The sequence below is a fragment of the Diabrotica virgifera genome, chromosome 2 (assembly GCF_917563875.1).
Source record: "Diabrotica virgifera virgifera chromosome 2, PGI_DIABVI_V3a".
NCBI classification, from domain to species: Eukaryota; Metazoa; Arthropoda; class Insecta; order Coleoptera; family Chrysomelidae; genus Diabrotica; species Diabrotica virgifera.
Window position 1 is genome coordinate 239436881 of NC_065444.1, and position 14661 is coordinate 239451541.

The window sequence follows — 14661 nt, forward strand, 5'->3', positions numbered from 1 at the left end:
ACCTACTTCTCTGAAAAATGTAAAGAAATAGAAGAACTGCAAAACAGATATGACAACTTCAACCTACGTAAAAAAGTCAAAGAACTAGCCGGAATAAGAAATAGAAGAACCTCAAATATATTGCTCAACAAAAATGGAAATATTATAATGGAGACAGAACGAAAACTACGACGATGGAAAGAGTACATCGAGGAACTATTTCATGACCAGAGAGAAGCTAGTACATCCGTAGATAGCCAAATCGGAGATGTGGGCCCAGAGATAACCAAATCAGAGGTTAGTCAGGCAATAGACTCTATGGAAACCAATAAATCTGCTGGTCCAGATGAAAAACCTGGACATAATAGTAGAACTGTTCAATGCTATCTATACTACGGGAATCATCCCTAGAAAAATGTTGACATCAGCATTTGTGTGTTTGCCAAAGAATGCAGAGACTACCGAACCATAAGCTTAATGTCACATACCTTGAAAATTTGCTGAAAATTATCCACGCCAGAATACCCTCTAAACTGGAGCTGGATATTAGTGACACTCAATATGGGTTCCGCAATGGTATGGGTACCAGAGAGGCATTATTCTCCTTCAACGTGCTGACACAGAGATGTTTGGATGTTAGCCGTCCTCTTTACGTCTGTTTTATAGACTACAATAAAGCGTTTGATAAAGTAAACCATGATCAACTCGTGGAAATTCTGAAAACTAAAAACCTAGATGAAAGAGGTTTAAGACTAATAACACACCTCTATTACAATCAGCAAGCAATAGTATAATAGTAAGAATTGAAAAAGAAACATCTAAAGAAATGGAAATAAAGAGAGGAGTCAGGCAAGGCTGCATACGATCACCTCTATTATTTAACACTTATTCTGAAGACGTAATGCGAGAAACTCTGAAAGATGAAACAGTCGGCATAAGAGTAAATGGAGTCTTAGTTAACAACATCAGATATGCAGATGATACAGTAATAATAGTCGATAGTTTACAAGACCTGCAAAGACTCATGAGGAAAATAGAAAGGTGTAGTAGGGAGTACGGACTCTCTCTCAATATCAAAAAGACGAAGTTTATGAAAATTAGTAAAAACAACCATAATAATAACGAAATCTTGATCGTAGAGGGCCATCAGATCGAAAGAGTAAAAAAGTACACTTACCTAGGAACACTTACCTAAAGAAAAGGAAGTTGAACTTACAATGAAAGAAAGAAAACTACAGTATCTCGGACATGTGATTCGGGGCGAGAAGTATGACATCCTGCGACTTATGATGCAAGGAAAGATAGATGGCAGAAGAAGCATCGGAAGAAGACGAATTTCATGGCTGAAGAACCTGAGAGAATGGTTTGGATGCAGCTCAAAACAACTATTTAGAGCTACTGCCTCAAAAATTAAAATAGATATGATGATTGCCAACCTCCGTAGCGGAGATGTCACCTGAAGAAGAAGATGTCCTGTTTCTTGTTTTACAGTCTCTGCTGCGATTCGGTACCATCGTTTTTAGGTCTTCCTATGGGTCGCTTGGTGTTGGACTTCTGTGTCTTCACCCATTTTGCCATACGTTCAGGGTCCATCCGATCTATGTGGTCTCTCCACATGCTCTTGTCCATCTCACTACGTCTTGAACTCTCTCAATGTGTCTTCGTTCCATATCCTATCTCTGAGTGTGATACCTCTTATGGATCTTAGGGTTTTCATCTCTGTTATTCTCATTATTTGTTTGGTTTTTGCTGTCTCGGTCCTTGTCTCAGCTGCGTATGTCAGTACGAGTCTAACACATGTCATAATTGCGGACTTTGCTTTCAGTGCTCATATACTTATTTATTCCGACAGATTATATCCCTCAGAAAACCAGATATTCTTGCTGCTTTCGTTGCGTGCTGTTTTGTTTCTTGAAACAGATGCCTGTCGCTCGGTGCGCCCAAAATCCCGACGGCCAAAACATCGACACGCCAGTATCCCGACATGCAACAATCCTCGCATAAGTAAAAATTCCGACCACTACATTTTTAATATTTATTGTTTCCTTTTCAAATGCAATACCAAATCATATTATAGAGTATTGAAATTGAAAAATTATTGCTTACTAGTACGTACGGGTACTAATTATTATGTATTTTAAAAGAAAAAATTATTTAAACACTTCATTTTATAATATAAAAGCTATACTTACTGAAATGGAAGGTTGTAAGTGACATGATATCTATTATATGAAAGTAAACTTGAATGCAGGATTTGATTATATATTATTATTGGACTATACATATATTGGCAAAAAAAATAATTAAATTCATATACCCATGTTAAAAATTTTATTTAGAAAATTAGTTCATATTCATATTAAATGGTAAATACATACTTTTGTTTAGTAACAAAAAATAAAAAACAGATGGCCATAAACAAAAAAACAAGAAATAAATGTAATTATATGTTAAAAAGAAACTTATCAAACCTGTCGGGATTCTGGCGTGCCGGGATTTTGGCCGTCGGGATTGTGGCTGTCGGGATTTTAGGGTAGACCCCCTGTCGCTATATATTTCCATACCCAGATATCTACAATCCATTACCTGTTCAATTATATGGTCGTTCATTGCTAATTTACATCTAATTGGGTTCTTGGATATTAGCATCGATTGAGTTTTCTCTGTTGATAGTCTCATGTTATACTTTTCAGCGGTTATTTTAAATTTTTGTAGTAAGCGTTGTAAGTCATCTTCGTTTTCGGCTATTAAGCATCATCTGCGTAGCAAAGTATTCTCATTCATTCATCCATTCAACATCCATTATCAAATTAAATACTCATGGGCTGAGGCTGTCACCTTGTCTAATGCCGACATTGATTTTGATTTTTTCCGTGAGCCTGTGTGTGATTATTATTCGTGTTTGGTTGGATCTATTGAGCTCTTCGATTATGTTTCTATATTTCTGACTTAGGTGTTTCTTTCCAAGTAATGAGCACGTCCTTCAGTCGTACTCTGTTGAATGCCTGTTTCAGATCTACAAAACAAAACATGTGAACATGGGCTCGTCGAATTCTATTGAATTCTCAACTAATTGTCGCATGATGAAGATACAACAATGAAGATAAAACAATGTAATAGACAGTCAATAAGAGATCTTACCTAAACTTGCAGAAATAACTTGAGATAAAGAAGAACTTTGGTTTCAAATGTATGGGTGCCCTGCGCACAATAGCCAGAAGGTTAAGGAATTCCTTTAAAAACTCGGGAGATCTAGCTCCAAACGATTATTTTATCTGGGAGCATCTAAAATACAACATTTGGTGTGCCCAAAAATTTACAGATATTGAAGCATTAAGAATGCGAATTAATAAATAGTGTGCAAAAATAACGCCACACTTTCTGGCTAATGTTAGACGAAAGTTAGTTTTTACAATCAATTGAGATACTACTTAGTACAAAATGGCGGATTGTTCTAACATTTATTATAGTTTTAATCTTTTAATGTTAGAAATTATCATAAATTACTTCTTATTTGTTCTTAAATAATAAAACTGTACACTTACAATTACAAATCATGGTCACAGTATTTTCAAACTTTTTTTTAAATCCTTTGAATTGTTGTACAGTTGAACCCGCTTATTGGAATTGCCTTCGTGCCAAACAAAAGTATTCCTATAGCTGGCATATTGTAATAACCGATCATCGGTGGCTATTAGAAACGTTTCGGGATCTTCAATGTCTATTCTTTAAACCGGGACATTCTTATAACCGCTATTCTAATAAGCGGGTTCTTCTGTATAACCTGGGATTGGTCGTAGTCCATGTGGTGAGACCGCTCCCGTCTGAAAAAAAATTCTAATTCGGTTTTTTCGGTATTTTTGAGGTTACCAAGTACTTAGATTAAAGTTTAAACATTCCTTTTCAAGATTCCGAATAGTGATCGGGTCTAACTTCAATTTAGACCATAGTTTTTTAATTGTTAATTATGCATGTCCATCCGATATTTTGGCCGGTGCGGCGCGCTCTATTTCAAAAATCTCCTATTTTCCCCCGAAAAATATTTTTTCTAGATTCTTTGGGACATTCTAAATAAAATAAGTTTCTTGGCATTTTTCTCAAAAGTTACTAGTTTTAAAGTTATAAGCGATTTAAAATGCGAAAATGTGTTTTTTTGTCATTTTTCGGACTTTAAACCGCTTATAACTTTAAAACTATTCACTTTTGAGAAAAATGTCAAGAAACTTATTTTATTTAGAATGTCCCAAAGAATCTAGAAAAAATATTTTAGGGGGAAAATAGGAGATTTTTGAAAAGAGTGCGTGCCGCACTGGCAAAAAACCGGAGGGACTCGCATAATTACCAATTAAAAAACTACGGTCTAAATTGAAGTTAGACCCGATCACTCTTCGGAATCTTGAAAAGGAATGTTTAAACTTTAATCCAAGTTAGTGGCACCATTAAAAATACTAATTTAAATATGAGTTTTTAAGCCTCGAAAATGCGTATGATCGCATTTTTTAGATTTTAAATCGCCTATAACTCGAAAACTGTCAATTTTTGAGAAAAATCACAAGATACTTTTCTTGTTTAGAATGACCCAAAAAACCTAAAAATATATTTTTTGGAGCAATAAAAGGTGATATTATATATTTGTTTAAAAAAATTGTTTAAACAATTTCTGCCCAAAAATTCCGTCCGGTACCCTTCAGATTTGTTTAAAGGGGACATTTTTAATATGAATCCGCAGAGAAACCGAATTAGAAATGTTTTTCAGACGGGAGCGGTCTCACCAAATGGACTATCTATTAGAATATCTTACGCTAAATAAAGATCTGGCATTGCTCACACTATTGCCTGAATAAAACATTATTGCTTATTTTTCCTTAACTGAGTACATGTCATTAACTATATTGCTTTTTCTAAATCATACAATAAAATATTGACAATTCTTAAAAATTAATAAAAAAAAATAATTTCTTATTTTTATTATCTTATTTCTTATTCAACAATAAAGTAGACTTTAAAATAACAAGACATTTCACACTTGCTTGGACGGCGTATGGTTCACTAAGGACATCTTTTAGAACAAGATCCTGATAGCTATGAAACGGAAGACATTTGACCAATGCGTTCTTCTTCTTCAATTATGACATATGGAGCAGAAACTCTCACGCTCACAAAAAATGCAAGTGACACAAAGGCGCATGGAAAGATCGATTCTCGGCGTGACAAAAAAAGACAAACTAAGGAACCAAGACCTGAGGAAACAAATCAGGTATCACTGGTGTCGTCGAATACATAGCTAAGCTGAAATGGAATTGGACAGGCCACGTAAACGACAACTTGAGACATAAAAGACTCAAGATGGACCAGAAAACTAATTGACTAGCGCCGAAGAGAAGACAAACGCAACAGAGGGCGACCAACCAACACGCTGGATGGACGACATTAAACGAATATCCAAGAAATGGCAACAAGACGCACAGAGCCGTGGAGTGTGGCGAAAAGTGGGAGAGACATATATCGAGCAGTGGACGAAAGAGGTTGCATGATGATAATGATGAAGACCTTTTTACTCAACACATTACACTATAAAATAATTGCGAAGTTAACTGTACCATATCCCAGTGGTCTTAGTTGTCGAGGCATTTTTAAGCTAAATAAAAAAATACTGTTTATCTAATTTCATTGTAAGCGAATGCAACCCATTAAACATATTCTGTACTACGTGTGGCCTAAATTTTACAATACTCTGACCAATGTATTATATTTTTTGCAAGATTTTGGGAATGCGTTTTCGTAGAACAACTTTGAACATGTGTTTTACAATACATACTTCAGTCCTCTACAAATAGTATCTCATGACTTTTGATGTAAAATAATTAGGAAAGCAGGAATTCAACACTTTGGAATTTCCCATCGAGTTTCCTATGGACCGTTATGTTACTATGATAAAAATGTTTATGTTACCAATTCACGACCCAGTTACTAGAAACAGCTAAAATACTACTCGTTTGCATATTTTTGGTAAAGAATAAATTAAAATTGATTAAATTCTTGTTTATCTAGGTGTCATGTGAGCACTGGGAAGTGCCTCTTCAGAATGACAGTTCAATGGTGATATTTATGTATATTATTATATAAATTACAAGTGCACATTTTAATAATTAGGTTTAAAGTAGTTTTTAGACTTCTTAAAATTATTGTATAATATTATGTCTTTTGTTAGATTCGTAGGAATCAAGTTTTACTATTTAAACAAAACATGTTGTCAATGTTTGATTCAAACAAAAGCAAAATAGATACAAATGTTGATTCCCATCAATAGGGAACTTGCACATTTTTTTTATTACATAATAATATTCAATTTTGTTTAAAAATGATATTTCCAAAATTTCACGCTTTAAAAACTCATAATATAGTTAAAGTAATGAAGCTTAAAATAGAACAAAACCTCGCAATTTTTACAGAATGGATCGATTTGCTTGAAAATTTGAGAATAAGTAGTGGGAGTAGTAGTCCAAGGATCAAAATCTATATCATGCCGAAAGGCGCTTTTACCATGGGGGTGGTTGCCACCCCATCTGAAATTTTGTATTATATTTTAATCACAAAAGTTGGTAAAAACGTTCATTCTAAGAAAAAAACGTTCTATACATTTTTTTGATAAAATTGACAGTTTTCGATTTATTCGCTATCGAAAGTGTTACGTTTTATATCTAAAAAATCAATGTTTTTAATAAGTTTTCTGCTAATAACTCCAAAAGTTTTCGTTTTATCAAAACAACTTTACTTAACAAAAATGTACCTTTCGAAAAAATAAACAAAACCGTTTTTTTTTAATTTTCTTTAGGACCAATAGTAATCAAGCTATACTTTATTATATGTTGGCTCTTCTTCGTCAAATGCTAAATATTCTAGTTTCAAAGTCAAAAGTCGGGAAAACTGCATTTTTCGAGGACAACTTGTTTAAACTAATTTAAAGTACTTCTTCACCAGATATCTATCACCAGAAATGAAAAAAAAGTCTCTAGCTCAAAAATTAAGTGACATAATGAAAAGAATGTCAGCCCCTATTTTTTTCAGCGAAAAAGTGATCGCAAGCAACCCTCTAATCACCACCCTAATTAAAATTAGTCATTGACCTTGTTTGGTCTTTTTTACTTATGTATTATTAATATGTTCTAGAAGTTTGACTGGCTTAGAATGATTATTTAAAAAAAAATGAAGTTAAAAGCGAATAACGAATTTTTGTAGTTTGGAAAAAAATGGCCTCTTCTTCAGAATAGCGAAATTAACATCAGATATACGAAAAAATGTTTAAATATGAAATTGTAGCTTATTTAATTTCCAAGAACATGGTTTACAAAAAAATTTTTTACGGCAAAAATTCAGTGAGCTATTGACAATTGAAACTTGTAATAACATGCAAAAACCACATTTACCAACCATTTCAAAGTCACCTCTATTTGCGACTGAGGATTTTGAAAAGATTTAATATTAATAGGTTTATAGATCTTGTAAAAACCTACAAAATTTTTTTTATCAAACTTTCTAACATTAAAAATAAAAAAGTTACGGTTAAAAAATCAATATATTTTTTTGAAAAAAAAAGGAGAAATCCAATTTGAAGCATAATAATGTAAGTTAGCGGTGTATTTGGTTATTGGGCTTATTCATTCTTATTTAATTATGTATTATAAATAGATTCTAGAAGTTTGACTGGCTTAGAATAATTAATTTTAAAAAAACTGGAGTTAAAAGTGAATAACGAATTTTTGTAGTTTGGTAAAAAATGCATTTTCTTCAGAATAGAAAGATTAGCATCAGAGATTCGAAAAAATGTTTCAATATAAAATTGTAGGTTATTTAATTCCCAAGAACTTGGTTTGAAAAAAAATGTTCTGCAGTAAAAATTGAGTGAATCGTAATATCGAAAAACGTTGATTTTCTCTATACAAAACTAACACTTTCGATAGCGAATAAATCGAAAACTATTAATTTTATCAAAAAAATGTATAGAGCATTTTTTGCTTAGAATGAATGTTTTTATCAACTTTTGCGGTCAAAATATAATAAAAAATTTTCACCCCCGAGATGGGGTGGCAACCACCCCCATGGTAAAAGCGCCTTTCGGAATCATATAGATTTTGATCTTTGGACTATCCACTACTTATTCTCAAATTTTCAAGCAAATCGATCCATTCTGTAAAAATTGCGAGGTGAAAAGCTTCGGTTCCTGGCCTAATAACTTATAACTCATAATAACATAAAAGAAGTGCAAATTGAAAATCTTCTGTGTATTTAAAATAGTTCAAACGACCCGTGACGTCACATAGTTATACTTTATTTATGTTTATATTTATATTCTTCTTCTTTAGTTTATTGGCCTCCAACTACTTGAGTATTTGGCCAGCTCATCGTCGTAGAATAAGGGAAAAATCTTTATATTTTAATGATATTTCTCGTATGTCATTGTAATAATATATACCAGTTTGTTGATATTGGAGTTTGACACAGTTTTTGAAGGAAAGGAAAGAAGGTTTACTATGGAAAATAAAAGATAACTTAGAAGTACAAATTTAAAATCTTCTATGTATTTAAAATAGTGCAAACGATCAAAAACACTTGAGACGTCACATAACTGTATTCTCTACTGACGTTTATAATGTCTAATTTAAAATTATATACAATTTTGCTTTTATTGGTGCAGAATGTAAACATATAACTGTATGACGTTACAACGCGTTTTGGGGCTAGCTGCTATAATTTGAATTTAGAATCGTCTTTGGGGCCAAACGGAACACAGAAACAACTTCTTTATCTTTGATACATGTTTTAAATTATGTTTCGTTGTGATTTATAACATTTTTTTCAAATTTAAAATTTTATGCAAGTTCCCTATTGAATTAATGTTTCGAGTCAGTTTGAATAAAACCCAGTACTGTATTAATAGTTAATAATTTTATTTCACTTTAAATAAACTTAAAATATATCCAGACTTTTATTTAACTGGTACATTTTTTAATGTTTTCGAGTAACACACTCCTTTGCCTTCTACCTTGAAGGGAATATTTTTGTAACAAGCTTCTAGATTATCGTTGGTGTGTAAATCTGGAGCAACTGTTTCGAAAATCTTCTTTTTGGGATTCATCACTGAATCAGGCTGTCTTGTGTAGCCTTCACAAGTAACTAAATCTCCTGGTCCACTGTTTGCAGGGGGTATTAGGGTTTCTACTCCAGCTTCACTGCTCGCACACATGACCATAGCCTCTGAAGTTATTCCCCTCATCTAAAATGATATTAAACATTTAAATAATCGTTTGAAAGCAAGAAACACTTTAATAAATTATTGATTACTGATAAGGATGTGAGAAAAGAAGAGTGTGAATATAGGGCTCGATAGCATGAAAAGAGCCCCACCAGAACTCAATCCTTTTGATACCGTAAGTATCTGAGATGAGTGAATTTTCCCCTTAAAGGAAGCAAGAGCTGTATGGTTAAATCTGAAATAATAATAATAATAACGCCTGTTCCGCCCTTACCTACTCATTTGGAATTACAAAGTGGTCAAAAACAGATATAGAAAATCTTCAGCAGAAAACAAGAACACTTCTCACAAACGCACAAAAATACATATCACACTCAGTACAGTAGAGAGAACATTACCATGGTATCTAGGAGGAAGAGGACTTATGGGCATAGGCAAGCAACTGGACAAGTAGGCTGCTAATTTAAGAACCTATTGTCAGACACAGGCTGCGACATCTACTTTAAATTGTGCAGTAGATGAAACAGTTATGCTTAAACTGTTGGAACAAGTAATGAGCCAACTTTCAAAGCAAGAAAAAAATGCAAACCTGGATGAGTAACCCTCTGCATGGGCGACATCTCAATGAGATAAGCCAAGAATATGTAGGTGATAGAGTGTCAAATTATTAGTTGACATCAGGAAGGATGTTTGCTGAAACAGATGTTATCCTACTGGGCATTCAAGATTAGGTTATTCTAACTAAAAATTACCTGAAATATAATATAGTCAAATAGCCTTAAGTCCAAAATGACAAGTGTCGATATGGATGTCAAGCAAAAAAGAAACTATCCAACATCTTACCACAGGTGTTCCAGATGTTAGTCATTAGGTACTGATTATAAAGATCAACATGACTCAGTAGGAAACATTATTCACCAGGAATTGGCCAATAAACTGGGACTTCTCTAAACTGATCACCTCCCTTGTTATCAATACATCCTTGACATATTAACGAATAAATAAATAGAATCCTTGAAAATACAATAAGTAAATACCTTAACTGGTTTTAAATTACAAAGGGCAACCACTGTTTTATCCCTAAGTTCTTCCATAGGAATATGTTTAACTAATCCTGAACAAACAGTCCTAGGTTTTTCTTCACCAACATTGATTTGCAGCACATACAAAGTATCTGCATCACGATGCCTTTTAATGTCCTCTATTTTACCAATGCGCAAATCTAATCTTCCCACATCTATCGGTAGTTCTTCAGCAACCTTTTGTTCTTTTGGTGCTTTCTTTTCTTTCTTGGGCTTGGGTGCTTCAGCTGGGGCTTTAGGTTCATCCTTATTTATGTCAGCTTGGGGGGCTTCAACTGCTGATACATTGACAGTTTGATTTGGAACTGGCACTTGTTTCACTCCATTCTGGACCTCCAATTTTATTAACTTTTTTTTCGCATCTTCCACAGCTGCTAAAAGCTTAGCATTTTCTTCTTGTAACTGCCTGCTTAACAGGGTGTTATATTCGTTGTTTATTATATTCAGCTAAAATAAAAAATACTGATATTTATTGCAATACTAACTACCAACACAAGTAAAATAAATTGTTTCATAAATAAATAACTTACTTCATTTTTTAATTCCTCTATTGTTTGTTTAGCAAGTTGGGCATTTTGTTTTATACGTTCCATTGTTCCCTTGCCGGACATTCTACAAATTACGTTTACAGCCTTAGAAATAATTGGAATTCTTAAATAAAATAACATTCCAAATTTATACTTTACCTTCACTTTGACCTAACCTCGAAAAGAATTATTTGACAGTTGGACTTTTAGAAACTTCTGTGGATATAAAACAGAACACTATGGGAAGCAAAGTCATACTACTCATAGAACACATTCTTTTGCAATTTTGAACAAGTCTTAAATTTTTGTTGGATGCGTCCCAGATTTATTATTAACTGCTAAATTATAAAATAATTACTAACATATACATCGAGTAAGTTTGCTTTTTATCTAGATCCACATAAGTAATAATTAATATTAACATAATTTAATTTGGTATTACTTGTTGCATAACTAGAAGGTAATATATTGCATAACTGCAATAAGTCTTTATTTCCATATCTATTTGTAATTTATATGTTGCTTAAGGCTAATAATACAATTTAGAAAATATAAACCATGTGTTTATAAATTTTTTAACAAATTAAAGAGTTAAAAAGGACTGTCTTTGGAAAACTTTGAAATTGGTGTACCTGACAGCGCCAAATTAAATTAACATATTAAAAAGAAGAAGAAGAATGAAGAATTTAATTCTAGGTTATATCTTGAATTTTTGAAATAATTTGCTGCAGCAGAAAGAAAGCAGCATAAAATTGTTTTAGCTGGTATGTATAGACGATTATTGTTCTTATTAAACCTAATTTGACATTTTTTTTTTAGAAATATGCTAGATGTTCTAAAATGCATCTAACGTCTTTAATGCACACTGTCTTATATAGAGGATCTTTTAGAATTTGTACAAAATCGATAATGACAACACCAAGAAACCTTCAAGAGGTAGTGGATGACTTAAAAGGTAATCCCTATTATGACAAGTATGCTGAAAAAATAGCAAAATTACATAAAGAAGACCCAAATGAATTCAAAGCCCGCATTGAAAAAGCTAACCAGAAGACGAAGAAATTTGATCCTCCCAAGCAACCAGAACGGCAGTATTCCCAATTGTTGACACCAAAAGAAAAGTTAGCAGAAACAGGTCAATTTAAACAAGAATCGTTAGACAAGATTATGAAAACAAATTTAATAAAGGACAAAAACGCAGAAGAAATTAAGTCAATTTGGGAAGAATACCATAAACATAAAGAATATTGTATAGCAGCCACTATTCCTTCAGGGGACTTTGTAAAATTAAATGAAAATTCCAAAAAGTATCCAACTTTTCTCTTTGCCCTTCCTCGCACCCAGGGCTATGAGTTTATTATGTGTCAATTTGCCCAAAACACTGTTCACTTCACACCCTTACTGTACTATCAAGTTCATAAAGAAAATGCACCCGAATGTCTACACATCACCCACTATGACGAATTTGAAGGTGACAAAGGGATTGTGCTTATGAGAGGAGAATATGATAAGAATGTTATGAATGCACAGGAGGCACAATGTTTGGCAAATCAACTACAAATGTATTATGTACAAGAAGATTCAGAAAAGAAGAAGCTTCTGGAACAGTTCACCAATGAGCCAGATAAGTTTAAGCATGGAGATCTTATCAAGCAGATTGAAAATTTGACTATAACGTAACCTATGTAAAACTACTGTTTAACTGTAAATAAAATAATACCTAATTGTTAACTGCTTTATTTTTGGTTTTAAAATATGGGTACATTTATATTTACAATCACAGAGTCACACAATTACAATGAAAATGTGGGTCAGTGTTGCATGATTTTCAATAATGATAAATTTTGCTGAGAATCCTACTTTAGGTTATTACGATTTAGTTCAGTCGTCAGAGATGAATATTTTTTTATAACCATTTATTAATAATCAGAATTAAACATTCTATAAGTTCATGTTGCAAACAAGCACAACTTAGAAAAAGTATAATGTACACTAATATGCTGTTACAAGGTACAACACCCAGCAGTTTCAGCGAAGATCTATGTGCCATAATCTTCGCAATCTTCTGTTGTTTAGTGGCTGCAATAGATACTAACTGCTGGGCATGGAATTCCAATTTTTCATAGTGTCTGCTCTTTCTTGAATAACTGTGCTGACTAACTGTATGTTTAGGTCTCTAAGAAGTGTTTTTTTTAGAAATGTACCACAGGTTATTTGTGATGGTGCTTAGAATTTTTGATTAGGTTGTTTGGATTATTGATGTATTTGATTTGCTGGCACAACTCCATAGTTCAATTCCATATTGGTTTGATGACTGTTTTATAAATGAGCAGTTTGTTCTCAATTGATAGTCAAGATTTTTGACCTATAGCCAATTAATTTCTTTCACTTTCAACTTAGTTTGTTTCTTCTTTAAAATGTGTTGTTTCCAGTTGAATGTAGAATCAAGATGAAGTCCCAGGTATTTGACGATATTCCGTTGGGGTATGTTGACTTGGTTAAGGCTAATATTTGGGCATTGGTGTTTCCTCAGCGTGAAAGTTATGTGTTGACTTAGTTTAATTAGCTTTTATTTCTTTAACCACTATCTGGTTTGGTCTAGGTGTTCTTGAAGTTTTAATAGTGCAGTTATTGGATCCTCTTCAGTGGCAAATATTGCTGTTCTATCAGTGAAAGTTCTAATGGTGGTTTGTGGAGAGATTGGTAAAACGGATGTGTACTAGCCTGGGCCGAAAAAACTGTTTTCTAAAATTCAACTTACCGTAGTGCTAAAAATATGTCTTTGGTGCAAAAAAAACATCCTAAAAAAAATTGGGGCCTTACTCCAATATTTAGCCGCGCCCCTGGGCCGAACTTTTTTTGTTCTTTTTTTTTCACCTCCGTAGTAAAAAAATTGTTGTAAGTAATATTTGTAGTATCATATCAAAAAATAACATTAATATTCGAATATTTAACCGCGCCCCTTCAAAAGAGTCCTCTTTATGCTGTTGGCGTAACTGCTGACGCACTTTTCAAGTTCAATCATCTATAAATAGCGCAACGCATATCTCGTTATTTTCGGTGTTAGAAGACGCCGCGCCACGCCGGCTTAGACTTGTCAGTCCCTCCTAGTGTCCCTCTTACACAACTTCACATAAATGCACTAGAGCCGATCAGCCGAGTTCCTTATCAGTTTCGAATTAGTCGTCGTTGTGAGAGCTTTGGTGAAATAAGAATAAAACTATATTTTAAAATGTCTTTTATAAAAAGCCGGGCGAGTGACAGTTGTCCTCCATTCGGAAATGTTAAGGATATTTGTGTGGACAGTTCCGTTCAACTTCCGACTTACCAGGACATAATATACAGTGTTATGAAAGTGTTCGTCGTGAACTTAAAGGGGAAGGTAGCAAACAACCTTCTGCAAGTGAAATCGCTAATACCGTGGCAAAAAAAGTGAAAGACATATGGATTCGTGCATCACTTCCAGTTCTAGGACATACGCGTATTTGCGAGATGATTGTAGCTTACAATAAAAAATATCGGACTATTCTTAAACCTTTTAAAAGTAGAAAAACCCCATTTCTCGATGAAAAGTTAAACAAGTTTAAATTAGACTCCCTTAAAATTTTTGACATTTGTGCTTGTAAATGTGTGAACTTAAAGAATTGCAAGTGCGATAAATCACGTAAAATACCAGAAGTAGAGTGGGAATTTATTACCGATCAACGAAATGACAGAAGAATGATAATAGGAGGTATTGATAAAGTTAAAACTGCACAACTTAACAAACAAATGTTAAGAAAAGAAAAAGAGATACACTAAAAATGAAACTGATTTCTTA

General features: G+C 33.2%; 3 protein-coding genes across 4 annotated transcripts in view; 2 read left to right on the forward strand and 1 right to left on the reverse strand.

Annotated features, from left to right (window-relative positions):
* The window catches only part of LOC114328526 (arginine/serine-rich protein PNISR), a 64003-nt gene extending 57052 nt beyond the window's left edge, over positions 1–6951 (forward strand). Inside the window, exon 11 of the mRNA XM_028277393.2 lies at positions 6031–6951. The gene's annotated coding sequence lies outside the window, so the exon portion shown is untranslated. The remainder of the gene's footprint in view (positions 1–6030) is intronic.
* A 1955-nt stretch (positions 6952–8906) lies between these two features.
* LOC114328524 (aminoacyl tRNA synthase complex-interacting multifunctional protein 1) lies at positions 8907–11023 on the reverse strand. 2 transcript variants are annotated; one of them, XM_050643131.1, is made up of 4 exons: positions 11002–11023; positions 10845–10928; positions 10270–10761; positions 8907–9253 (listed from the first exon to the last, which is right to left on the reverse strand). In XM_050643131.1, exons 2-4 carry the CDS (start codon positions 10923–10925, stop codon positions 8966–8968), a joined length of 861 nt encoding a protein of 286 aa, XP_050499088.1. In that variant the 5' UTR covers positions 10926–10928; positions 11002–11023; the 3' UTR covers positions 8907–8965. The 2 variants fall into 2 exon arrangements, with proteins under 2 accessions (XP_050499088.1, XP_028133190.1); XM_028277389.2 differs by having other exon boundaries at positions 10845–11012.
* A 439-nt stretch (positions 11024–11462) lies between these two features.
* Positions 11463–12572, forward strand: LOC114328525 (ATP synthase mitochondrial F1 complex assembly factor 1). The gene is made up of 2 exons (XM_028277392.2): positions 11463–11605; positions 11661–12572. Exon 2 carries the CDS (start codon positions 11682–11684, stop codon positions 12519–12521), a length of 840 nt encoding a protein of 279 aa, XP_028133193.1. The 5' UTR covers positions 11463–11605; positions 11661–11681; the 3' UTR covers positions 12522–12572.
* Positions 12573–14661: the final 2089 nt, after the last annotated feature.